General features: G+C 42.7%; 1 protein-coding gene across 4 annotated transcripts in view; it reads left to right on the top strand.

Moving 5' to 3' along the window:
• Positions 1 to 25,226, top strand: part of LOC116970687 (protein regulator of cytokinesis 1-like) — a 41,273-nt gene that overhangs the window by 7,802 nt on the left and 8,245 nt on the right. For 2 of the 4 annotated variants that reach the window (XM_033017206.1, XM_033017199.1), the window contains exons 5-12: positions 9,122 to 9,292; positions 9,394 to 9,534; positions 9,839 to 9,986; positions 12,496 to 12,632; positions 14,458 to 14,553; positions 14,711 to 14,857; positions 15,135 to 15,224; positions 21,780 to 21,848. In XM_033017206.1, coding sequence (XP_032873097.1) covers positions 9,122 to 9,292; positions 9,394 to 9,534; positions 9,839 to 9,986; positions 12,496 to 12,632; positions 14,458 to 14,553; positions 14,711 to 14,857; positions 15,135 to 15,224; positions 21,780 to 21,848 — 999 coding nt within the window. The remainder of the gene's footprint in view (positions 1 to 9,121; positions 9,293 to 9,393; positions 9,535 to 9,838; positions 9,987 to 12,495; positions 12,633 to 14,457; positions 14,554 to 14,710; positions 14,858 to 15,134; positions 15,225 to 21,779; positions 21,849 to 25,226) is intronic. The other 2 variants (XM_033017202.1, XM_033017207.1) reach the window with 2 other exon arrangements.

Genomic DNA, 25,226 nt, shown 5'->3' with positions numbered 1-25,226 from the left:
TTAAATATAGCCAATGAACTGGCCTCAACTACTCTGTGGCCGAGAGTTCCAGAGTTTCACCACTGTGTGAAAAATGTTTTTCTCATCTCGGTCTTAAAGGATTTCCCCCTTATCCTTAAGCTGTGACCCCCTTGTCCTAGATTTCCCCAACATCGGGAACAATCTTCCTGCATCTAGCCTGTCCAACCCCTTAAGAATTTTGTAAGTTTCTATAAGATTCCCCCCTCAATCTCCTAAATTCTAGCGAGTATAAGCCGAGTCTATCCAGTCTTTCTTCATATGAAAGTCCTGACATCCCAGGAATCAGTCTGGTGAACCGTCTCTGCACTCCCTCTATGGCAATAATGTCCAGTTGAAAGGCACCACTTGCTGTAGCAATGTTACAAAATTTTGAGATTTTAAAAATCAAGTCTGTAATTTATCCCATCAGATAAAGCATAAAAATAAGTTTAATTTGACACCTAATTCACTTTCATATCTCAAGTATTTTAAAAAGTTATGGCCATTTTCATACTGGGAAATGAGCATCTTGTTCCCTATTGATTTTCTATGGACATAACAAAAAAGCTGTGATCGTGAACAGTCAAAAGCCCATAACTTTCTTAAAAATTAAGAGAACTGAATGAAATTTTCAGTTATCATAGATTGAAGCATTCTGAAACAAATATAAAATAATCTTACTTGGATGACCTGAAATTAAAGCATATAATTAGTTAGTTACCTAATTGTAGCTAATTTCAGACTTCAATTACTAGATCTAAACATCTATCCATTTCTTAATAAATGATTAACATTTTTAAATAGCCTAAATGTCCAAATAATATTCACAAATAATTCACAATAAAACATGATTTTTAAATCTCATTTACATTAATTTATAGGCCAAATGGAAGGAATTTAGTGTTTAATTGCTGTAAATAAATGCCCATTTAAATCAGCTTTCCAGTGGGTCCCCGTGGAACGCGCTGGTTTAGAACGTTCACATTGCGGTAGATTTGTGCCCCAAATGCCGAGAAAAATACTGCGCGATATAATGGGCCCAAATTGAGCTACTTGCAATATTAAACTTAGTATAAAGGGATCTTTAGAAGCCCTTTTTAATGTAAAAATATACAACCTAACTTCAGTTGTTTGCTTTATGAGACCCTGCGGTTGCTGGCGGTCGCGGGTTTAGAGATTGATTTTTAAACTACTATAACTATTATTCAAGGCCTTTAAACCTAATAATAGCTTTTGCGACGGGGTCTTCCAGCGATTTTTCGTTAATAATTAACTAGGCTGAACATTTTCGATTGGAACAGCTTACAGAAAATCGCGTTTTAAACCCGCCCCCTCTAAACGGCGCCAAAATCGCGCACACCCTCAGCAGCAGATCTTCAACGACGCTTCAGGTAGGCTTTGCAACATACCTACTTGCTGCAAATGGTGGTTTGGGTGCTTTGGCTTGAAGTTGAAAGGCACTACTTACTGCAAATGGTGGCGGGTGATTTGGCTTGAAGTTGAAAGGCACTACTTACTGCAAATGGTTGCTTGGGTGCTTTGGCTTGAATTTGAAGCACTACTTATTGCAAATGGTGGCATGAAGTTGAAAGGCACTACTTACTGCAAATGGTGGCTTGGGTGCTTTGGCTTGAAGTTGAAAGGCACTACTTACTGCAAATGGTGGCATGAGGTTGAAAGGCATTACTTACTGCTAATGGTGGCTTGGGTGCTTTGGCTTGAAGTTAAAAGGTACTACTTACTGCAAATGGTGGCTTGGGTGCTTTGGCTTGAAGTTGAAAGGCACTACTTACTGCAAATGATGGCGTGGGTGATGTGGCTTGAAGTTGATAGGCACTACTTACTGCAAATTGTGGCATGAAGTTGAAAGGCACTACTTACTGCAAATGGTGGCTTGGGTGCTTTGGCTTGAAGTTGAAAGGCACTACTTACTGCAAATAATGGCTTGGATGCTTTGGCTTGAAGTTGAAATGCACTATTTACTGCAAATGGTGGCTTGGGTGCTTTGGCTTGAAGTTGAAAGGCACTACTTACTGCAAATGATAGCGTGGGTGATATGGCTTGAATTTGAAAGGCACTACTTATTGCAAATGGTGGCATGAAGTTGAAAGGCACTACTTACTGCAAATGATGGCTTGGACGCTTTGGTTTAAAGTTGAAAAAAATCACCATTCTCTGCTGCACCTGCTGGAGGGAGGGGGAGGGACTATAAAACCAGGAAGTGGTGTGCCTCAGTCTCTGCAAGTTGGATGAAGCCAAGGGTCATGTCTCTCAGAGCTCTGAATAACACTGAACAATATCTACACAACTGTGAGTACCCTTAATGTGGTTTGAAAATGAAAATATGGTTTGTTGAAGTAAAAAGGCACTGCCTGCAAATGGTGGCTTGGGTGCTTTGACTAGAAGTTGAAAGGCACTACTTACTGCAAATAGTGGCTTGGGTGCTTTGGCTTGAAGTTGATAGGCACTACTTACTGCAAATGGTGGCTTGGGTGATATGGCTTGAAGTTGAAAGGCACTACTTACTGCAAATGGCGGCTTGGGTGCTTTGGCTTGAAGTTGAAAGGCACTACTTACAGCAAATGGTGGCTTGGGTGCTTTGGCTTGAAGTTGAAAGGCACTACTTACTGCAAATGGTGGCTTGGGTGATATGGCTTGAAGTTGAAAGGCACTACTTACTGCAAATGGCGGCTTGGGTGCTTTGGCTTGAAGTTGAAAGGCACTACTTACAGCAAATGGTGGCTTGGGTGCTTTGGCTTGAAGTTGAAAGGCACTACTTACTGCAAATGGTGGCTTGGGTGCTTTTGCTTGAAGTTGAAAGGCACTACTGCAAATGAACTTCCTGTTTGCACTGTATATTGATTTTAGATAAAACGCTACCACTTGCGGCTGTGATTTTTGGCCATCTTAGTCCGTCCCCCCTCCGCTGAGCAGGTTGAAAGGCACTACTTATTGCAAATGGTGGCTTGGGTGCTTTGGCTTGAAGTTGCACTATTTACTGCAAATGGTGGCTTGGGTGCTTTGGCTTGAAGTTGAAAGGCACTGCTAATGGTGGCTTGAGCTTTGGCTTGATGTTGAAAGGCACTGCTAATGGTGGCTTGGGTGCTTTGGCTTAAAGTTGAAAGGCACTACTTACTGCACATGGTGGCTTGGGTGCTTTGGCTTGAAGTTGAAAGGCACTACTTACTGTAAATGATGGCTTGGATGCTGGTTTAAAGTTTTAAATAATCACCATTTTCTGCTGCACCTGCTGGAGGGAGGGGGAGGGACTATAAAACCAGGAAGTCGTGTGCCTCAGTCTCTGCAAGTTGGATGAAGCCAAGGGTCACGTCTCTCAGAGCTCTGAATAACACTGAACAATATCTACACAACTGAGTACCCTTAATGTGGTTTGAAAATGAAAATATGGTTTGTTGAAGTAAAAAGGCACTGCCTGCAAATGGTGGCTTGGGTGCTTTGACTAGATGTTGAAAGGCACTACTTACTGCAAATAGTGGCTTGGGTGCTTTGGCTTGAAGTTGATAGGCACTACTTACTGCAAATGGTGGCTTGGGTGATAGGCACTACTTACTGCAAATGGTGGCTTGGGTGCTTTGGCTTGAAGTTGAAAGGCACTACTTACTGCAAATGGTGGCTTGGGTGCTTTTGCTTGAAGTTGAAAGGCACTACTTACTGCAAATTGTGGCTTGGGTGATATGGCTTGAAGCTGAAAGGAACTACTTACTGCAAATGGTGGCATGAGTTGAAAGGCACTTCTTACTGCAAATGGTGGTTTTGGTCCTTTGGCTTGGAGTTGAAAACCACTACTTGCTGCAAATGGTGCCTTGGGTGTTTTGCTTGAAGTTGAAAGGCACTACTTACTGCAAATGATGGCGTGGGTGATATGGTTTGAATTTGAAAGGCACTACTTATTGCAAATGGTGGCATGAAGTTGAAAGGCACTACTTACTGCAAATGATGGCTTGGACGCTTTGGTTTAAAGTTTTTAAAAAATCACCATTGTCTGCTGCACCTGCTGGAGGGAGGGGGAGGGACTATAAAACCAGGAAGTGGTGTGCCTCAGTCTCTGCAAGTTGGATGAAGCCAAGGGTCACGTCTCTCAGAGCTCTGAATAACTGAACAATATCTACACAACTGTGAGTACCCTTAATGTGGTTTGAAAATGAAAATGTGGTTTGTTGAAGTAAAAAGGCACTGCCTGCAAAGGGTGGTTTGGGTGCTTTGACTGGAAGTTGAAAGGCACTACTTATTGCAAAAGGTGGCTTGGGAGCTTTGGTTTAAAGTTGAAAGGCACCACTTACTGCAAATGGTGGCTTGGGAGCTTTGGCTTGAAGTTGAAAGTCACTACTTACTGCAAATGGTGGCTTGGGTGCTTTGACTTGAAGTTGAAAGGCACTACTTATTGCAAAAGGTGGCTTGGGAGCTTTGGTTTAAAGTTGAAAGGCACCACTTACTGCAAATGGTGGCTTGGGAGCTTTGGCTTGAAGTTGAAAGTCACTACTTACTGCAAATGGTGGCTTGGGTGCTTTGACTTGAAGTTGAAAGGCACTACACTGCAAATGATGGCGTGGATGATATGGCTTGAATTTGAAAGGCACTACTTATTGCAAATAGTGGCTTGGATGCTTTGGCTTGAAGTTGCACTATTTACTGCAAATGGTGGCTTGGGTGCTTTGGCTTGAAGTTGAAAGGCACTGCTAATGGTGGCTTGGGTGCTTTGGCTTGAAGTTGAAAGGCACTACTTACTGCAAATGGTGGCTTGGGTGTTTTGGCTTGAAGTTGAAAGGAACTACTTACTGCAAATGATGGCGTGGGTGATATGGCTTGAAGTTGGTAGGCACTACTTACTGCAAATTGTGGCTTGGGTGTTATGGCTTGAAGCTGAAAGGGACTACTTGCTGCAAATGATGGCTTGAAGTTGAAAGGCACTACTTACTGCAAATGATGGTGTGGGTGATATGACTTGAATTTGAAAGGCACTACTTATTGCAAATGGTGGCTTGGGTGCTTTGGCTTGAAGTTGAAAGGCACTACTTACTGTAAATAGTGGCTAGGATGCTTTGGCTTGAAGTTGAAAGGCACTACTTACTGCAAATGGTGGTATAAAGGTGAAAGGCACTGCTTACTGCAAATGGTGGCTTTGGTGCTTTGACTTGAAGTTGAAAGGCACTACTTACTGCAAATAGTGGCTTGGGTGCGTTGGCTTGAAGTTGATAGGCACTACTTACTGCAAATGGTGGCTTGGGTGATATGGCTTGAAGTTGAAAGGCACTACTTACTGCAAATGGTGGCATGAAGTTGAAAGGCACTTCTTGCTGCAAATGGTAGTTTTGGTGCTTTGGCTTGAAGTTGAAAATCACTGCTTACTGCAAATGGTGCCGGGTGTTTTGCTTGAAGTTGAAAGGCACTGCAAATAATGGCTTGGACGCTTTGGTTTAAAGTTTTTTAAAAATCACCATTGTCTGCTGCACCTGCTGGAGGGAGGGGGAGGGACTATAAAACCAGGAAGTGGTGTGCCTCAGTCTCTGCAAGTTGGATGAAGCCAAGGGTCACGTCTCTCAGAGCTCTGAATAACACTGAACAATATCTACACAACTGAGTACCCTTAATGTGGTTTGAAAATGAAAATATGGTTTGTTGAAGTAAAAAGGCACTGCCTGCAAATGGTGGTTTGGGTGCTTTGACTGGAAGTTGAAAGGCACTACTTATTGCAAATGGTGGCTTGGGAGCTTTGGTTTAAAGTTGAAAGGCACTACTTACTGCAAATGGTGGATTGGGAGCTTTGGCTTGAAGTTGAAAGTCACTACTTACTGCAAATGGTGGCTTGGGTGCTTTGGCTTGAAGTTGAAAGGCACTACACTGCAAATGATGGCGTGGATGATATGGCTTGAATTTGAAAGGCACTACTTATTGCAAATAGTGGCTTGGATGCATTGGCTTGAAGTTGCACTATTTACTGCAAATGGGTGCTTTGGCTTGAAGTTGAAAGGCACTACTTACTGCAAATGGTGGCTTGGGTGTATTGGCTTGAAGTTGAAAGGCACTACTTACTGCAAATGATGGCGTGGGTGATATGGCTTGAAGTTGGTAGGCACTACTTACTGCAAATTGTGGCTTGGGTGTTATGGCTTGAAGCTGAAAGGGACTACTTACTGCAAATGGTGGCATGCAGTTGAAAGGCACCACTTGCTGCAAATGGTGGTTTGGGTGCTTTGGCTTGAAGTTGAAAACCACTACTTACTGCAAATGGTGGCTTGGTTGCTTTGGCTTGAAGTTGAAAGGCACTACTTGCTGCAAATGGTGCCTTGGGTGTTTTGCTTGAAGTTGAAAGGCACTACTTACTGCACATGGTGGCATGAAGTTGAAAGGCACTACTTACTGCAAATGATGGCTTGGACGCTTTGGTTTAAAGTTTAAAAAAATCACCATTCTCTGCTGCACCTGCTGGAGGGAGGGGGAGGGACTATAAAACCAGGAAGTGGTGTGCCTCTGTCTCTGCAAGTTGGATGAAGCCAAGGGTCATGTCTCTCAGAGCTCTGAATAACACTGAACAATATCTACACAACTGCGAGTACCCTTAATGTGGTTTGAAAATGAAAATATGGTTTGTTGAAGTAAAAAGGCACTGCCTGCTAATGGTGGTTTGGGTGCTTTGACTGGAAGTTGAAAGGCACTACTTACTGCAAATGGTGGCTTGGGAGCTTTGGTTTAAAGTTGAAAGGCACTACTTACTGCAAATGGTGGCTTGGGAGCTTTGGCTTGAGAGTTGAAAGTCACTACTTACTGCAAATGGTGGCGTGGATGATATGGCTTGAATTTGAAAGGCACTACTTATTGCAAATAGTTGCTTGGATGCTTTGGCTTGAAGTTGAAATGTACTATTTACTGCATATGGTGGCTTGGGTGCTTTGGCTTAAAGTTGAAAGGCACTAACTGCAAATGATGGCGTGGGTGATATGGCTTGAATTTGAAAGGCACTACTTATTGCAAATGGTGGCTTGGGTGCTTTGGCTTGAAGTTGAAAGGCACTACTTACTGCAAATAGTGGTTTTGGTGCTTTGGCTTGAAGTTGAAAATCACTACTTACTGCAAATGGTGGCTTGGTTGCTTTGGCTTGAAGTTGAAAGGCACTACTTGCTGCAAATGGTGCCTTGGGTGTTTTGCTTGAAGTTGAAAGGCACTACTTACTGCACATGGTGGCTTGGGTGCTTTGGCTTGAAGTTGAAAGGCACTACTTACTGTAAATGATGGCTTGGACGCTTTGGTTTAAAGTTTAAAAAAATCACCATTCTCTGCTGCACATGCTGGAGGGAGGGGGAGGGACTATAAAACCAGGAAGTGGTGTGCCTCGGTCTCCAAGTTGGATGAAGCCAAGGGTCACGTCTCTCAGAGCTCTGAATAACACTGAACAATATCTACACAACTGTGTACCCTTAATGTGGTTTGAAAATGAAAATATGGTTTGTTGAAGTAAAAAGGCACTGCCTGCAAATGGTGGCTTGGGTGCTTTGACTAGAAGTTGAAAGGCACTACTTACTGCAAATAGTGGCTTGGGTGCTTTGGCTTGAAGTTGATAGGCACTACTTACTGCAAATGGTGGCTTGGGTGATATGGCTTGAAGTTGAAAGGCACTACTTACTGCAAATGGTGGCTTGGGTGCTTTGGCTTGAAGTTGAAAGGCACTACTTACTGCAAATGGTATCTTGGGTGCTTTTGCTTGAAGTTGAAAGGCACTACTGCAAATGCACTTCCTGTTTGCACTGTATATTGATTTTAGATAAAATGCTACCACTTGCGGCTGTGAGTTTTGGCCATCTTACTCCGTCCCCCCTCCGCTGAGCAGGTGCAGAGAATTCTTCCCATCAATGAAAAATAAAAGTGTTATTAGTGTTTAAAAAATGTTGAGAATCTCTCTCCTGTCAATCACGCCCTGAAAGCCACACCTTTTCCAATGGGAGGGGGAGGGGTTATAAAACCCAGAAGTGTGGGTGTGGCTCAGTCTCTGCATGATGGGGGAGACAGAGGTCATGACTCTGTCTGAGCTGTGTATCTACTGAACACACTGAATGTCTACTGAACTGTGAGTTTGGTGTTTTGTTTGGTTTTATGGTGGTTTCACCCTGCATGAAATGGTATGAAGCTGCATTTCAATTTGGTGGCCTTGGACCCTGCTTGAAGTGGAATGAAACCACTTGAATTTGGTGGCCTTGCACCCTGCTTTAAATGGAATTTCAAGGAACAGTCGTGAGTCAACTGCCAGCCCACCAGCCGTGAGTGAGCTGCGAGCAGATCAGGCTTGAGGGACTGAGCTGCCACCCCAAGAACCCACACCAGCACTCCAGAAAGCCCCCCCCGCTGGCCACCAATATTGGAATTGGTGGAGAGGTGGAATATTGCGTCGGGGGACCCGCCCTCCCGTGTGAACATGGGACCCAACAGGTCCCACTTAGTCTAGTTGAAGATATAAATTGCAGCATGGATTCAAAATTGGTTGACAGGAGTAGTAACTATTGTTGGGTCTTTTTCAATGACGGGTAATCACTAAAGGTTTTGCAGGAGTGGATGATTGGGCTCAAATGTGTCACAATTATTTTTGAGGGCACTAAATTTAATATCTCTAAATTTTCTGACAACATTTATGGGATTATGAGGAGAATGCCAAGAGGTCTAAAGTTTGAGCAAATATATTTTCTGAATACTTTAGGCCATTTGTCTGAGAAAGGACTGAAGCTCTTTCTCTTGTCGGATTACGAATTGTGACATATTTCGTTTTTTTTGTGTAAAATGAGATGTAATTATCCTTCTTTTGGTGCTGTGAGCTTTGACTTTCACCTGGATAATTTATCTAGTTTTATGGTAAATCTGTTCTATACCGATTAGCAATACAATGAATGACCATTTGCATTGCTAAAGGCACACTATGCAAAATATGTACCTTAATCAGGGCAAATCTGAATTTTTAAGAGTTCTGTCAAGCTTTCCCCATTAACCACATCACGCATTCATGTATTTCATTGTCCTGTGCAACCTTTAAATTGACATTTGTAGGTTGTATGCTTGTAGATAATTAGGTTTGACTCTTCAGAAGACATTTTCTTAATGTCTTGCTCTCTGTTTGAAGGAACACCGTTTGGCTACCTTCCTAGGACTTCGACATGAGATCACAAATCTTATGGCAAATATTGAACACGTTCCTGATACAACATTTGAAAAGGATGCAGTTCTAGAACAGGAGGATCTTTTTTTCCTTTCTGACGAAAACATTAAATCACTAGAGGTACTTCGTCAACAGGTCAGTGCTCTAGTTTTTTTTTAATTTTAAATGAATAGTTACATTATTGAACTAAACTGTTGACATTGTATAATTGGTCATTTTTTATTTAAAAATTGCAGTTGGTAAAGAGAAAAGAAGAACTGGTGACCATGCAGGAGTCTCTGAAAGAACAGATTCATTCATTATGGATCACATTGCAGATTCCTACAGAACAGCAAAATATGGAAACAACAGGCCCCATATGCGAAGTCAATGCAGTGGTTGGTATTGCATCCCCACAAATTGCTTGCAGTGTTAATTTGTCAAAATTTATCAAAATGTTGTTTCTGCTATCCTTGTGATATTTACAAATGGAAATAATGAACCTAAAGGTTTGAATTGCTATGATTAATACTTGCAGAAGATCTGTAAAAGATAAATGTGAGGTATATTGCTTGTGGTTATTGAATGTTCTCATCTGTGTGATTCAGGCTCCTTTGTAAAGATAATGCAATCCATTTTTTATTTTTAATGGACATAGCGTAGTTTTTTTTTAATCTTTTTTTTTTTTTTACTGACTTGTAGTTGCAGCAGAACCTTGAACAACTTCAACAAATGAAGATTAAGAATATCAAAGAAGTCATCACTGGCATTCGAGAGAAGGTGCACACCTACTGGGATAAGTGCCTCTACAGCCAGAAACAAAGAGAAGAATCTGATTTCCTTCGGAGTGGTATATTTGACACTTATTGTTAATGTCCTTTTTTTTTTTTTTTGCCCAGTACGTCATGATTTCAGGCTCAAATTATTGTATTTCAAAACCTAATCCCTTTGGAGGACAGCTGTGGCATATTTAACATATCAAGCTCTTGCATGTTTGCCACCTTTATCTTGTCCAATTACTTACTGATGAACTTGCTGCGTGTCTGCCTAGTAAAATCTCTCGTGTCAAAGGATGAGATCTTTTGATAGTGGTTCATTGATAGTTTTGCTGAACTATCTAAAGCAAAACCACTTTTCCAATTTTTACATTATTTTAATTAACATAAATATGGTGTAATGCAGTGAGAGCAAGATGCTAAGTCATTGCCTGCCAAATATATGGTGTAGAATTAGTTTGCATAGTTTAGACTTTGTTCCTAATGTATACACAATGCATTCAGAAAGTATTCAGACCCCTTCACATTTACCACATTTTGTTACCTTCCAGCCTTAATCTAAAATGGATTAAATTCATTTTTTTTAATCATCAATCTACACACAATACCCCATACGAAAACGAAAATAGGTGTTTACGAAGCCACTCCTGCATTTTCTTGCTTGTGTGCTTAGGGTCGTTAGAAGGTGAACGTCCGCCCCAGTCTGAGGTCCAGCAAGCTCTGGCACAGGTTTGCATCAGTACTTTGTACATATACTCTCTGTACTTTGTTCCGATCATCTTTCCCTCGATCCTAACTAGTCTCCCAGTTCCTGCCGCTGAAAAAATATCCCCACAGCATGATGCTGCCATCACCAGGCTTCACCAATTTGTATAATTTATATTTTTGTACATTGTCAGACCTGCCATCTATGATGCTGTTACAAGCAGGTTTTGCATTGTACTTATACTTCACCCTACTTGTGCAAATAACAAATTTAATATGATAATGGGCTCAGCGTACTTTAACCTTATTCACAATGCAAGCAACCTGTAGTGAATCACCATTTACACCAGCCCCCCACATGGAAACTACTGTGCATTCAGAAAGTATTCAGATCGCTTCAATCTTTTCCCATTTTGTTACATTACCACCTTATTCTAAAATTGATTAAATTCATTTTTTAATCATCAATCTACACACAATACCGATAATAAAAAAGCAAAAACATGCGTTTAGAAATTAAAAATAAATAACTGAAATATCACATTTAAGTATTCAGACCCTTTGCTATGACACTCAAAATTGAGCTTGGGTTCATCCTGTTTCCCTTGAGATGTCTCTATAACTTGATTAGAGTCCACCAGAGATAAATTAAATTGATTGTAGATGATTTGGAAAGGGGCACATCTGTCTATAAAAGGCCCCACAGTTGACAGCGCATGTCAGAACAAAAACCAAGCCATGAAGACAAAAGAATTGTCCATAGACTTCCCAGACAGGATTGTGGCGAGACAGATCTGGAGAAAGGTATAAAACAATTTCTGCAGCATTGCAGGTCCCGAAGAGCACAGTGGCCTCAGTCATTCTTAAATGAAAGAATTTTGGAACCACCAGGACTCTTCATAGAGCTGGCCGCCCGGTCAAACTGAGCAATCGGGGGAGAAGGGCCTTGGTCAGAGAGGTGACCAAGAACCCGATGTTCATCTGACAGCTCCAGAGTTCCTCTGTGGAGATGGGAGAACCTTCCAGAAGGACAACTATATCTGCAGCACTCCACCAATCAGGCCTTTACGATAGAGAGGCCAGACAGAAGCCACTCCTCAGTAAAAGGCACATGACAGCCCGCTTGGAGTTTGCCAAAAGTCACCTAAAGGACTCTCAGACCATGAGAAACAAGATCCTCTGGTCTGATGAAACCAAGATTTAACTCTTTGGCCTGAATGCCAAGTGGCACGTCTGGAGGAAGCCAGGCACCGCTCGTCACCTGGCCAATACTATATCAATGGTGAAGCCTGGTGATGGCAGCATCATGCTGTGGGGATATTTTTTCAGCGGCAGGAACTGGGAGACTAGTCAGGATCGAGGGAAAGATGATTGGAGCAAAGTACAGAGAGTATTTGTACAAAATACTGATGCAAACCTGTGCCAGAGCATCCTGGACCTCAGACTGGTGCGGACGTTCACCTTCCAACGACCCTAAGCACACAAGCAAGACAATGCAGGAGTGGCTTCGTAAACACCTATTTTCGCTTTATTATGGGGTATTGTGTGTAGATTGATGATTTAAAAAAATGAATTTAATCCATTTTAGATTAAGGTTGTAAGGTAACAAATGTGAAGGGGTCTGAATACTTTCTGAATGCATTGTGTATACATTAGGAATAAAGTCTAAACTATGCAAACTAATTCTACACAATTTAAGGTATGACATACTTCATGTTAAAATCACTTGATGAGTAGAATTTCTGATCAACAGCCAAATTTGACTGGATCATTGTCCAAGGGATAGAAGCTGGGAATGCTGTTCCACGTAGTTAAATGCTCAATATGTCACTTTTTTGAAGTTCTGCATGGCTAATGATAAATGTTATCCATGTACAGAGAACTTCACAGAAGAGTTGCTGCGAGTGCATGATGAAGAGTTGTTAAAGATTACCCTTTATTACGAAAAGTACCAAGAATTGTTTGATAACTTTGAAAAATGGGAACGTTGGTGGAAGTTGTTCCTAGAGTTTGAGGTACTGTATCTTTCTTCCCAACCAAATGACTAAAATCTGCTTGTTAACTCTGCTTCATGACCATTACAAAGTTTGTTCATTTGCTGTTAACAAGTTGGCTATTTCAGTAGCTATGACAGTTTTTTAGATATTTTTGGACAAATATGTCAAACCAAATCTTGTTAAATCAAACTCCAGCCTACTTTCTAGCATGAAAGCTTACATTGTCATTGCCATTAGGTTGGCAAGTAAATGTTTTGGCCTGAAGAAAATTACTTTGCTGGAATTAAATTGAATTACTTAGAGAAAAATGACATGGTACTTTGCAATCTTATATTGTGCAAGCAATTAATAATTCTGACTTGTGTCCGTATATATGTATGCATGTCCAAGATGCAATGTCAATTGAGTGTTTTCAGAAGCAAAACTCACTGATTTTAAATGCATATTATGCTCATCACAATAGATTCTGCAATATATCTTAATTTCATTGCTCTAGAAAAAATGATGCAACCAATACATTTGGTGTTTATAACCACGAGTAGTAGTGTTGTAGAGTGCTAAATGTAGGTGCAAGTCCATGGCTCCCTGAAAAATGACAGCTCGATACATAGGGAGGTAAAACAAGTGGATATAACCCGTGTTTTTATTAGTTGGGACATTGAATAGAATAGTTGGCAACAACTATTGAATAAAATAGAAAAGTTTTATACAATCATAGCCTAAACAAGGTTTTATATACTTGGAGATGTCTGCAGTTCTGGATGCCCCATTACAGGAAGTATGTGAAGGCTTTGGAGATGGTGCAGAGGAGGTTCACTGGGATGTTGCAGCCTGGATTAGATCATTAACTATTAGAGGTTGGACGAACATGGATGGTTTTCTCTAGTTGCGATGGCTCACGGTGACCTAACACCTATAAAATTGCGAGGCATAGGTAGGACCGACATTAAGACTATTTCTGCTGGATGAAATGTCAAAAACCAGAGGGCAAAGATGTAAGATGAGAGGGGGAGAGTTTAAAGAAGATTTATGGGGCAATTTTTTTAACTGAATTTAAGGATCTAGAATATGCTGCCACAAGTGGTGAAAGCAGAATAGATAGCAACATTTAAGGGGTATTGAGACAGGAATTGAGCAGGATGGTTATGGAGGGGTATGGACTGTGTGCAGGCAGATTGAATCGGTCTAAATCGGTTTCATGGTCACACATTGTGGGCAGAAGGACCTGTTTCTGTGCTACACTGTTTTTGAGTTCTAATCATCTTCAAGACCTCCTTGGAACTTGTGATGTAACTCTAGTGCAACGACAGCGGATGCATTTTTGAAAAGTCTCCATTTTTTTTAGATTGATGGAATTCTAGTTTAAATAGAAAAGCTTGATGTACTTTAATTGTATATTTAGTTTAAAATAGGCTGTTCACAGTTAGTAATTTAAGTTTAAATGGTAATATGATCTAATTTATCACTTAAAAGGTGTGGTTTTAAGTTTTGAAACTCCATGGGTGAAATTGATTGTGTATTGTGTCCTTTTTATTCGTATGGCTGTATGGTAACCCAAATCTCACTGTACCTATTGGTGCATGTGACAATAAATGTAACGTGAAAATGATTTGTAGCAAATTTGATATTTGCATAAGAAATACTAGAGGTCTTTATAAAGGAGCATAAGTTGCACTAACTTCCGTTGTGCTAAACAAAAATTGTACTCCTTTGCAGTTAATAACAAGTTGCTGGTCACTTCTATACCTGAAGTCTACAAATATAAAAAGTAATCAGATGAAATGTATTTTTAACATTCACTTTAAAACTAAAGCAAATTTGCACATACATTTGATTTGTATAGAAGAAGGCTTCCGATCCCAACAGATATGCTAATAGAGGGGGAACTCTACTGAAAGAGGAGAAGGAACGTACTCAGCTCCAGAAGAAACTACCCAAGGTAAATGTATAGCAAGAGTTATTTTTTGCACACTCTTGAATTTTGAATGTTTTTCTTGGAATGTCATGCTGTGCTGATTTTTAGCACCTTGCCATGAACTAGATTTTACAGTCATATTTACAGTGTTTATGTTTTTTTTTTTGTTTTTTTTCTTCAGCTGGAAGAAGAATTGAAATTAAACATTTTAAAATGGGAAACTGAGCAAAGCGGTCCCTTCATGATTAACGGTCAAAAACCTATGATTTACATTACCACACAGTGGGAACAGCATAGATTCAAGAAGGAACAGGAAAAACAGGAAAGGGTACGTCATAGGATTTGAGCAGTCTCTTTCCATATTGCAAAGTTAACAGTTTACATTTTTTTAAATTATTTAATCTTAGCGTAAAAGACAATTACATTTAAGTTGCTATTTGTATTCTTGCGCTTGATATTGGTTAAACTATTTAAAAAGGTCAAACAAAGCTCTTGTTCATATGCAGTTCACCAGGTGAATGTGTGCCTTCATTTAATTATAGAGCTAAATCTGACTTGCCTGATTGAATTTGGAGTTTGAGTCCTGTTTTATGGTTCTGTTCCAGTGTATAAAGAAGGATGATGCACCCGTCTGTAGAACACCTTTAAAAAGACCCTTGTGCCCATCAAATACACCACTGAGCAAAATCAGAAAGGTAAGTAATATGCAGATTTTTACACTCTAATTAGTGAAGATTATTTAATTTGTAGTATGTAGAAAGGAGCAGGAGTTTGGCCTCGTCTAACTTGCTATTAGAGAGAGAGAGAGAGAGAGAGAGAGGTAAAGCACTAATAATAATAATTTTTTTTAAAATTTTATTTTTTATTTTTATTTATTTATTTTTTTTTTTAATTAAAAAAAAATAAAATAAAAAAGCACTGTCACCTAGGTCTCTGCCACCTCCCCATTCTCGCTCACCTTCCCACTTTTTCACAAAAATTGGATGATACTCGAAGAGTAGTGAGTCTGGGTCAAGCTTTTATATCTGTCAAGCTGAAGGGAGACCCTCGCCATCCTCCTGTTGCAATAAACCAGGTCATTCAGAAAAGGGGACCACCTATTGGAGTATGGCAGAATGTGGAGGCTTTGGAAAGGATGCAGAGAGCATTTACCCGAATGTTGCCTGGATTAGGGGATATTGGCTACAGGGAGGTTGGACAGACTTGGATTGATTTCACTGGAACGCTGGAGGTTGCAGAAGTATATCAAATTGTAATTGTAATTGTCACCTCTAAAATGTTCAAACTATTGTTTCAAATTTTTAGAATGTTTAACATCACAAAAAGAATGAAAGAATAAATAAAGTAATAAAAGCACTGCGTAGATGGTTATACAGGTGCACAACCTTTTATCCGAAAGCCTTGGGACCAGACACTTTTCGGAATTCTGAATTTTTCGTCTTTCGGAATGGAAGATTTTTAGCGTAGATTTTAACGGCTGGCTCAGTGATAGAGTGCTCGGCTCATATCCGCAAGGTCGCGAGTTTGCGCCTCGATCCCGGCAGTTACTCGATCGCGAGTTTGAGTCTTCAATGTAGGTTTTTCTTGCAGAATAGGAGAGAATAGGGAGGGTTAGGCTGGGATCATTCTCTGCGAGATGATCTTAGTGCGGGAGACAAGTGTAGGAGAGGTGTACTGACTGTGTGGGCAGAACTTTGGAAGTGATTGCCCACCATTCTCAAAAGCCGCTGTGTCTCCCTGTCCCTCCAACTCCAGAGGAATCCACTCCCCGATGGGCCGCTACGGCGACAAGTGGCAGTTCGCCCACAGCCTGAGCTGCGCCACCCCAAGAACAAGACGTACCTTGCACGCCATCAGCTTCTGCCCCTACGGGGAGCGTGTTCCTCTGGAGTTGGAGCGGGGCTGGGCTGGAGTTGCTGATCTGGGATCTCCATGCTTGCAGTGGGCCTGGGGGTCGGTGTCCCGATGAGGGGGCGCAGCTCAGGCTGTGGGCGAACTGCCACTTGTCGCCGTAGCGGCCCATCGGGGAGCGGCTTCTGGTGGTCCTGACGTCTCTCGGCTCCTGTCCAGGGGGGTGGCCGGAGACGTCAGGACCAACAGGAACCCGCTCCCCGATGGGCCGCTACAGCGACAAATGGCAGTTCGCCCACAGCCCGAGCTGCGCCCCCTCATCCGCAACCCGGGTTCCTCTGGAGTTGGAACGGGTCTGGGCTAGAGTTGCTGCTGGCTGTGAGTCTCTGGGATCTCTGTGCTTGCAGTCGGTGTCCCATTGGTCCTGACGTCTCCGGCCACCCTCCTGGACAGGAGCTGACAGGACGTCTCAGCTGCGCCCCCTCATCCGCAACCCCAAGAACAAGACGTACCTTGCACACCATCAGCTTCTGTCCCTACGGGGAGCGTGTTCCTCTGGAGTTGGAACGGGGCTGGGCTGCTGCTGGCTGTGGGTCTCTGGGTTCTCCGTGCTTGCAGTGGGCCTGGGGGTCGGTGTCCCGTTGGTCCTGACGTCTCCGGTGACTGGCACTGACCTGCTGGCATCGCCGACGTGAAGACAGTGCAAAGCCCCCGCGCCGGTGCAATGGGCGGGGAGCTGGAGAGGGGAGGGAAGGGGTCACACACATGGCCGGGAAGCAGTGGGGTGTAGGTGGGGTGAAACTGAAGGGAGCGACAATCTGCTGCTGCCTGCCCGCTGAGTTAAAAAGTTCCCACGCAAGACTCACGATACACTGTGTATCGTGAGTCTACCGTGGGAACTTTTAAACTCAGCGGGCAGGCAGCAGCAGATTGTCAATTATTAACCAACCCGCGCAATATACCCTCACCTTCTCTTTTATGAATGGGGATTTAGATTCAGATTCAGATTCAATTTTAATTGTCATTGTCAGTGTACAGTACAGAGACAACGAACGGTCATCCCCTTCCTTCGATGACCGACCCGGAGGTTCCGCTGTCACCTCTGCGGGCCGCCCTCGGTGAACGTCTTCAAGGAACGAAAAAATGTCCGCTATTCGGAGCTTTTCGTTATTTGGAATTTCGGATAAAAGGTTGTGCACCTGTATAAGGTTTTTGGTATATCTATTGCATTGTGGCTTTAAGCTGTGCAAATATTTTAGGCAATTAGAAATAGTTCAAGTCAAGTTCAAGTGAGTTTATTGTCATGTGTCCCTGTATAGAACAATGAAATTCTTGCTTTGCTTAAGCACACAGAAAATAGTAGGCATTTACTACAAAACAGATAAATGTGTTCATATACCATGATATAAATATATACCCACATGAATAAATAAACTGGTAGTGCAAATAACAGAAAGTGGTTGCTAATAATCAGAGTTTTGTCCGAGCCAGGTTTAATAGCCTGATGGCTGAGGGGAAGTAGCTATTCCTGAACCTGGTTGTTGCAGTTTTCAGGCTCCTGTACCTTCTACCTGAAGGTAGCAGGGAGATGAGTGTGTGGCCAGGGTGGTGTGGGTCTTTGATGATACTGCCAGCCTTTTTGAGGCAGCGACTGCGATAAATCCCCTCGATGGAAGGAAGGTCAGAGCCGATGATGGACTGGGCAGTGTTTACTACTTTTTGTAGTCTTTTCCTCTCCAGGGCGCTCAAATTTCTGAACCAAGCCACGATGCAACCGGTCAGCATGCTCTCTACTGTGCACCTGTAGAAGTTAGAGAGAGTCTTCCTTGACAATCGGACTCTCCGTAAGCTTCTCAGGAAGTAGAGGCGCTGATGAGCTTTTTTGATAATTGCGTTAGTGTTCTCGGACCAGGAAAGATCTCCAGAGATGTGCACCCCCAGGAATTTGAAGTTCTTGACCCTTTCAACCATCAACCCGTTGATATAAATGGGGCTGTGGGTCCCCCTCCTACTCCTTCCAAAGTCCACAATCAGTTCCTTGGTTTTGCTGGTGTTCAGGGCCAGGTTATTGCGCTGGCACCATATGGACAGTTGCTCGATCTCTCTTCTGTACTCTGACTCATCCCCATCAGTGATACGCCCCACAATAGTGGTGTCGTCAGCGAACTTGATGATGGAGTTCGCACTGTGGTTCGCTACGCAGTCATGGGTATAGAGTGAGTACAGCAGGGGGCTGAGCACGCAGCCTTGAGGTGCTCCCGTGCTGATTGTTATTGAGGCTGACACAGACTGTGGTCTGTGGACGAGGAAGTCGAGGATCCAGTTGCAGAGGGATGCGCAGAGACCCAGTTCTGCGAGTTTGGTAACCAGTTTGGAGGGGATGATTGTGTTAAATGCCGAGCTGTAATCAATGAATAACAGCCTGACATATGAGTTTTTGTTGTCCAAGTGGTCCAGTGCGGAGTGGAGGGCCAGCGAGATCGCATCCACCGTTGATCTGTTGTGGCGGTAAGCGAACTGCAGTGGGTCCAGGTTTTTGTCGATGTAGGAGTTGATTTGCTCCATGATCAACCTCTCAAAGCACTTCATCACCACCGGCGTTAGTGCCACTGGTCGATAGTCATTGAGGCAGGTCACCTTACTCTTCTTGGGCACCGGTATAATTGATGCCCTTTTAAAGCAGGTGGGGACCTCAGACCTCAGAAGTGAGAGGTTGAAAATGTCCGTAAAAACTCCCGCCAGTTGGTCCGCACAGGTTTTTAGAACACGGCCGGGTATACCATCAGGTCCAGGTGCTTTTCGGGGGTTCACCCCTCTGAAGGATTTCCTGACATCGGCCTCTGTGACTGAGACTGAAATGCCATCACAGCGAATGGGGGATCGGGAAGGCACATCAGTATTCTCCCTGTCAAAGCGTGCGTAAAACGCATTGAGCTCGTCAGGGAGTGATGTTACACCGGCATTCGAGCTGCCTCCTGGTTTTGCCTTGTAGGAGGTGATTGCATTCAGACCCTGCCACAGCTGCCGAACATCTGTCTCGTCCTCCAGTTTGGAGCAGAAGTCCCTTTTGGCCTTTTTGATGGCCTTACCAAGGTCGTATCTGGTCTTCATGTAGGCCACTGTATCGTTGGATGTGAATGCCCTGTGTCTGGACTTCAGGAGAGTGCGGATCTCAAAGTTCATCCAAGGTTTCTGATTGGGAAACACTCGGAAGGTTTTTGTAGGGATGCAGTCCTCCACACATTTCTTTATAAAGTCTGTAACGACTGTGGCATATTCGTTCAAGTCCGTTGCCGAGTCCTTGAACATTGCCCAGTCTACAGACTCCAAACAGTCCTGGAGTTGTTCTTCTGCCCCCCCCCCCCCCGACCAGCTCTGTGCTGTCCTCACTTCTGGGGGTGCGCTCTTTAATTGCTGCTTGTAGGCAGGAAGAAGCAGCACCGTGGTATGGTCGGTCTTACCGAAATGAGGGCGAGGGATAGAACGATAGGCATTCTTGATGGTGGTGTAGCAGTGGTCGAGGGTGTTAGGTCCTCTGATGCAGCAGGAGACATGTTGGTGGAAGTTGGGGAGTGATTTCTTGAGGTTCGCCTTATTGAAGTCCCCAGCAATGGTGGTAAATGCCTCGGGGTAAGACGTCTGGTGTTTGTTGACCACGGCGTGCAGCTCCTCCAGTGCCAGACGGACGTCTGCCTGGGGTGGGATGTAGACCGCGGTCAGGATAACGGAGGTGAATTCTCTCGGGAGGTAGAAGGGACGGCACTTCACCGCCAGATGTTCGAGGTGTGGAGAGCAGGAGTTGGACAGGACTGCCACGTCGGAACACCACGCAGAGTTGACCATGAGGCAGACGCCCCCTCCTCTCCCTTTCCCAGATGCCAGGGTACGGTCCATGCGGTGGATGGAGAACCCTTCAGGCTGGACCGCTGAGTCTGGGGAGCTGGGGGTGAGCCATGTCTCTGTGAAACAGAACACAGAGCATTCCCTCAGCTCCCTTTGATAAAGCAGTCTTGCCCTTAAGTCCTCCACTTTGTTTTCAAAGGACTGTACATTAGCCAGTAGGATAGTTGGGAGAGGGGGCCGAAGTCCCCTGCGCTTCATTCTGACCTGAAGTCCTGCCCGACGGCCACGTTTCCGGACACAATGGAGGCTTCCCCTTTGTTTCCAGGTACTGTACTTGCAATAGAATAGAATAGAATAGAATATTCCTTTAATAATCCTTTTCAGGAAATTATTTGCCACGACAGCTTCAAGACAAACATAACACCACGCTTTCATACATAACAAGTTAAAATACGTTAAAATACAAGTTAAAATACAATTAATTTAAAAAAGTGCAGTTATTTATGCTCATTAAAAAGTCTTATAGCAGCTGGTAAACAGGACTTCCTGTATCTCTCCGTTTTGCACATTGGTGCAATCAGCCTCTGGCTGAAGATGCTGCTCTTGATCACCTTCAGGGCATGGAGTGGGTGAGTGGGGTTTGTCATTATGGAACCTAGTTTATTTAGAGTTCTGGCCTCTGCCACCTGCTGGACCGTTCGTTGCTCAGCCCCGACCACTGAGCCGGCCTTCCTGATTAGTTTGTCCAATCTGTTTTTATCCGCTATACGGGCGCCATCTCCCCAACAGGCCACAGCAAAGAACAGAGCACTGGCCACCACTGAATGGTAGACACTGCACAGTAGGGGTTGGCAGATATTAAAAGACCTCAGCCTCCTTAAAAAATACAGTCGGCTTTGTCCCCTCCTGTACACCGCCTCCATATGACACTTCCAGTTCAGCTCACTGTCAAGCTGCACCCCAAGGTACCTGTGATTAGCAACCACCTCCACCTCAGTGCCCTTAATGGTGATCGGCGTTGCTTGAGTCCTCCTCCTCCCCCTCCTAAAGTCCACCACTATCTCCTTTGTTTTTTTGGTGTTGAGATGGAGATTATTGTGTGCGCTCCACTCCACAAAGTTACTTATAATGTCTCTGTATTCCTCCTCATTGCCCCCTTTAATGAGGCCGACAACAGCTGTATCATCCGAATACTTCTGCAAAAAGCAGTTGTTGGTGTTCCATTGGAGATCCGCTGTGTAGATGGTAAACAGGAACGGAGCCAGCACAGTTCCTTGTGGAGCCCCTGTGCTGCTCAAGATGGTGCCCGAGACACTGTTCTGTAGGCGCACGTACTGTGGTCTGAGGGAAAGGTAATCCAAACACCACAGTACCAGTGATGGATCCACTTTCATCTTCTCCATCTCCAATAGATGGAGATTATGTCATTATAGGAAGATAATTCATCTATTTCGAAATTTAATGTATGGTAAAATCTTCCTCTAGGGGTAGTTACTAAAATGACTTGTGTAACTTTCAGACTGAGGCATATTCAAACTAACATCTCTTCTTTTCAGTTAAACGGGACTTCGACTATTATAAGTAGTGGAAGCGCTTGTAATAGAGTGGTAAAAACACCACGAAAGGTCAGTCTTTTACAATACTTTGTACGGCCTGCAATGAATACAAGACATTCAACACAAACTTAGCACTTTGCAGAATAAGACTAAGTAACCAATTTGGTAAATAAGGCTTGTCAGTCTTGCGTGCATTCACCTATACAGGAAGATGCATCTGCTCAAAAGACTTTCTAAAACAACAAAATGGAACTCAATTTTTGGGACGTAAAATGATATACTTCTATGTAGTGACATTTTGGTTTAGAATAATTACATTTAGTCTTGTTGACATTCAAGCTATGTAAGTAGTTTGTAGCACTTGCTATTCTTGTGCCCAATTCTTAACAGATTTACTATGTTTAGAAATTTGACAATTTGGACTGGCTTGCTTTCAGTATGTTCATATTTGACTAAGTATATTGAAGTTTTTAAGCCCTTATGTAATCGCCGATCAAGGCATTGGGTCATTGTGAAAGTGCAATTCCATTCCCATAACTGTTCTATGCTAGTTTAATGTCAAAACTTATAGGAACTTGAAAACATTGAAGTTTCCCTGCTTCTAGTGAATTCGTTCAGAGACTTATGTACCACTACCTTGCATTCTCTTGTGTTTGGGCTTGTTTGCCTGGAGCCAAAATTGAGAAGTATAGAGAATTATCTTATTGTATCAAATAATCCTTAAGTTATGACAGGATAGATAGTAAAGTCTTTCCATGAATGGGAGCATCTCGAGCAAGTGGATAAAGGGTAGGTATAAAGGGTTTTTATTTGGATTTTTTATTATTTCAGTATCTGTTATTTCAGTTATATAAATATTAAGGCTTTAACTAATTACTATATACGAATTAAACAAATCAAGTGGCATAATTGAGATATGGTAGCCTATTGTGGCTTTTGATTTTGAAAACATCATAGCCTTTCCATTGGATTACATTTTTCTCCCTTGGGTCATTTTGCCCCAATTTAAATGTAACTGGGGCAAAATGTTGCTATCTTGTATCCAAATTACACCTGTCGCAGCATATTTTTCAACCATTGAGCTACTTTTAATAGTTTGATACTTTTAATACATAATTGATTAAGTTCAGGCAACAGAATTCTACAAAAGAGAAGCTTTTTAAATCTCCTTATTTTTTTCCTTTTTGGAGAATAGTTAAATTCTCTTCACTAGGAATATATCTCCTACAGTGCATTCAGAAAGTATTCAGACCCCTTCACTTTTTCAACATTTTGTTATGTTATGGCCTTACTGTAAAATGGATTAAATTCATTTTGTTTATCAACAATCTCCACACAATGCCCCACAATATAAAAGGGAAAACGGGTGTTTAGAAATTTTTGCAAAATAATTATAAAATAATTGAAATGTCACATTTACATAAGTATTCATACCCTTTGCTATGACACTCAAAATTACTGCATCCTCATTCCATTGGTTATCCTTGCTGTTTCTACCACTTGATTGGAGTCCAACAGTGCTAAGTAAAATTGATTTACATGATTTGGAAAGGCACACACCTGTCTATATAAGGTCCCGCAGTTGACAGTGCATGTCAGAGCAAAAACCAAGCCATGAAGACGAAGGAATTGTCCTTAGACCTCCGAGACAGGATAGAGCTGGCCGTCCTGCCAAACTGAGCAATCCGGGGTGAAAGGTCTTGGTCAGGGAGGGGACCAAGAACCCGGTGGTCACTCTGACAGAGCTCCAGAGTTCCTCTGTGGAGATGGGAGAACCTTCCAGAGGACAACTATCTACAGCACTCCACAAATCAGGCCTTTATGGTAGTATGGCCAGACGGAAGCCACTCCTCAGTAAAAGGCACATTACAGCCCACTTGGAATTTGACAAAAGGCACCTGAACAAGATTCTTTGGTGTGATGAAACCAAGATTGAACTCTTTGGCCTGAATGCCAAGTGTCATATCTGGAGGAAACCAGGCACCACTCATCACCTGGCCAATACCATACCTACAGTGAAGCATGGTGGTAGGAGCAGCATCATGCTGTGGGAATGTTTTCCAGCGGCAGGAACTGGGAGACTAGTCAGGAACGGAGCAAAGTACAGAGAGATCCTTGATGAAAACCTGCTCCAGAGGATTCTGGACCTCAGACTGGAGCAGAGGTTCACCTTCCAAAAGGCCAACGACCCTAAGCACACAGCCAAGACAACGCAAGAGTGGCTTTATGACAAGTCTGTGAATGTCCTTGAGTGGCCCAGCCAGAGCCTGGACTTGAACCGGATCGAATATCTCTGGAGGGACCTGATAATAGTTATGCATCAACGCTCCCCATCCAACCTAACAGAGCTTGAGAGAATCTGCAGAGAAGAATGGAATAAATTGCCCAAATACAGGTATGCCAAGCTCGTAGCATCATACCCAAGAAGACTTGAGGCTGTAATCGCTGCCAAAGGTGCCTCAACAAAGTACTGAGTAAAGGGTCTGAATACTTGTGTAAATGTGATATTTCAATTATTTAATTTTAATTACTTTGCAAAAATGTCTAAACGCCTGTTTTCACTTTTTTATTAAATGAATTTCATCGATTTTAGAATAAGGCTGTAACGTAACAAAATGTGGAAAAAGTGAAGTGGTCTGAATACTTTCTGAATGCACTGTATTTATTTCCTGTTTGAATACTAAATAGAGGCATAGTCATACAGCATGGAAACAGACCTTGTCCATGCCGACCGGGATGCCCCATCTACACTGGTCTCACCTGATCGCATTTGGCACATATCCCACTGTCTTCACCCTGTTATAGGAAAGATGCTCAAGCTGAAAAGGGTGCAGAGAAGATTTGAGGGTGTTGCCAGGACTTGAGGTCCTGAGCATTAGGGAGAGGTTGAGCAGGCTAGAACTTTATTCCTTGGAGCACAGAAGGATGAGGGCTGATCTTGCAGTGGTGTATAAGGTCATGAGGGGATAGATAGGATAAATGCAAAGCCCTTTACCCTGAGTAGGAAAGTCAACAACCAAATGTCGTAGGTTTAAGGTGAGGGGATAAAGATTGGAACATCACTTAAAATAAAAATGATAGTTAGCATGGGCAAGTTGGGCTGAAGGGCCAGTTTCCATGCTCTATGACTATAGTAAATGCTCTGACTATGATAAATGCTCTGACTTTGATAAATGATAGTACTTGCCTCAACATCCCCCTTTTTGCCTTATTGGTAAAATAAAGATGCTCTAAATACTAAGTGGCATCTGTGACAAACTCTTCATGTTCCAGATTGAATGCTGAAGTCACAAGTTGTCTTTTGGCTGAGACAATAAACGGGTGTCTGCCATGTTGAGTGAATGTTTATATAAATAAATCCCTCTTTTGTAGTTTATTTCCAATTTTGTCCATCTGAAATTTTCTAATTCTTCCTGAACTCTGAATATTCTGTTTGTGCATCCTTGT

This window comes from Amblyraja radiata, chromosome 1 (genome assembly GCF_010909765.2).
Source record: "Amblyraja radiata isolate CabotCenter1 chromosome 1, sAmbRad1.1.pri, whole genome shotgun sequence".
Taxonomy (NCBI): domain Eukaryota; kingdom Metazoa; phylum Chordata; class Chondrichthyes; order Rajiformes; family Rajidae; genus Amblyraja; species Amblyraja radiata.
Note: the sequence above shows the minus strand (reverse complement) of the source record. Positions and strands in the feature narration are given on the sequence as shown.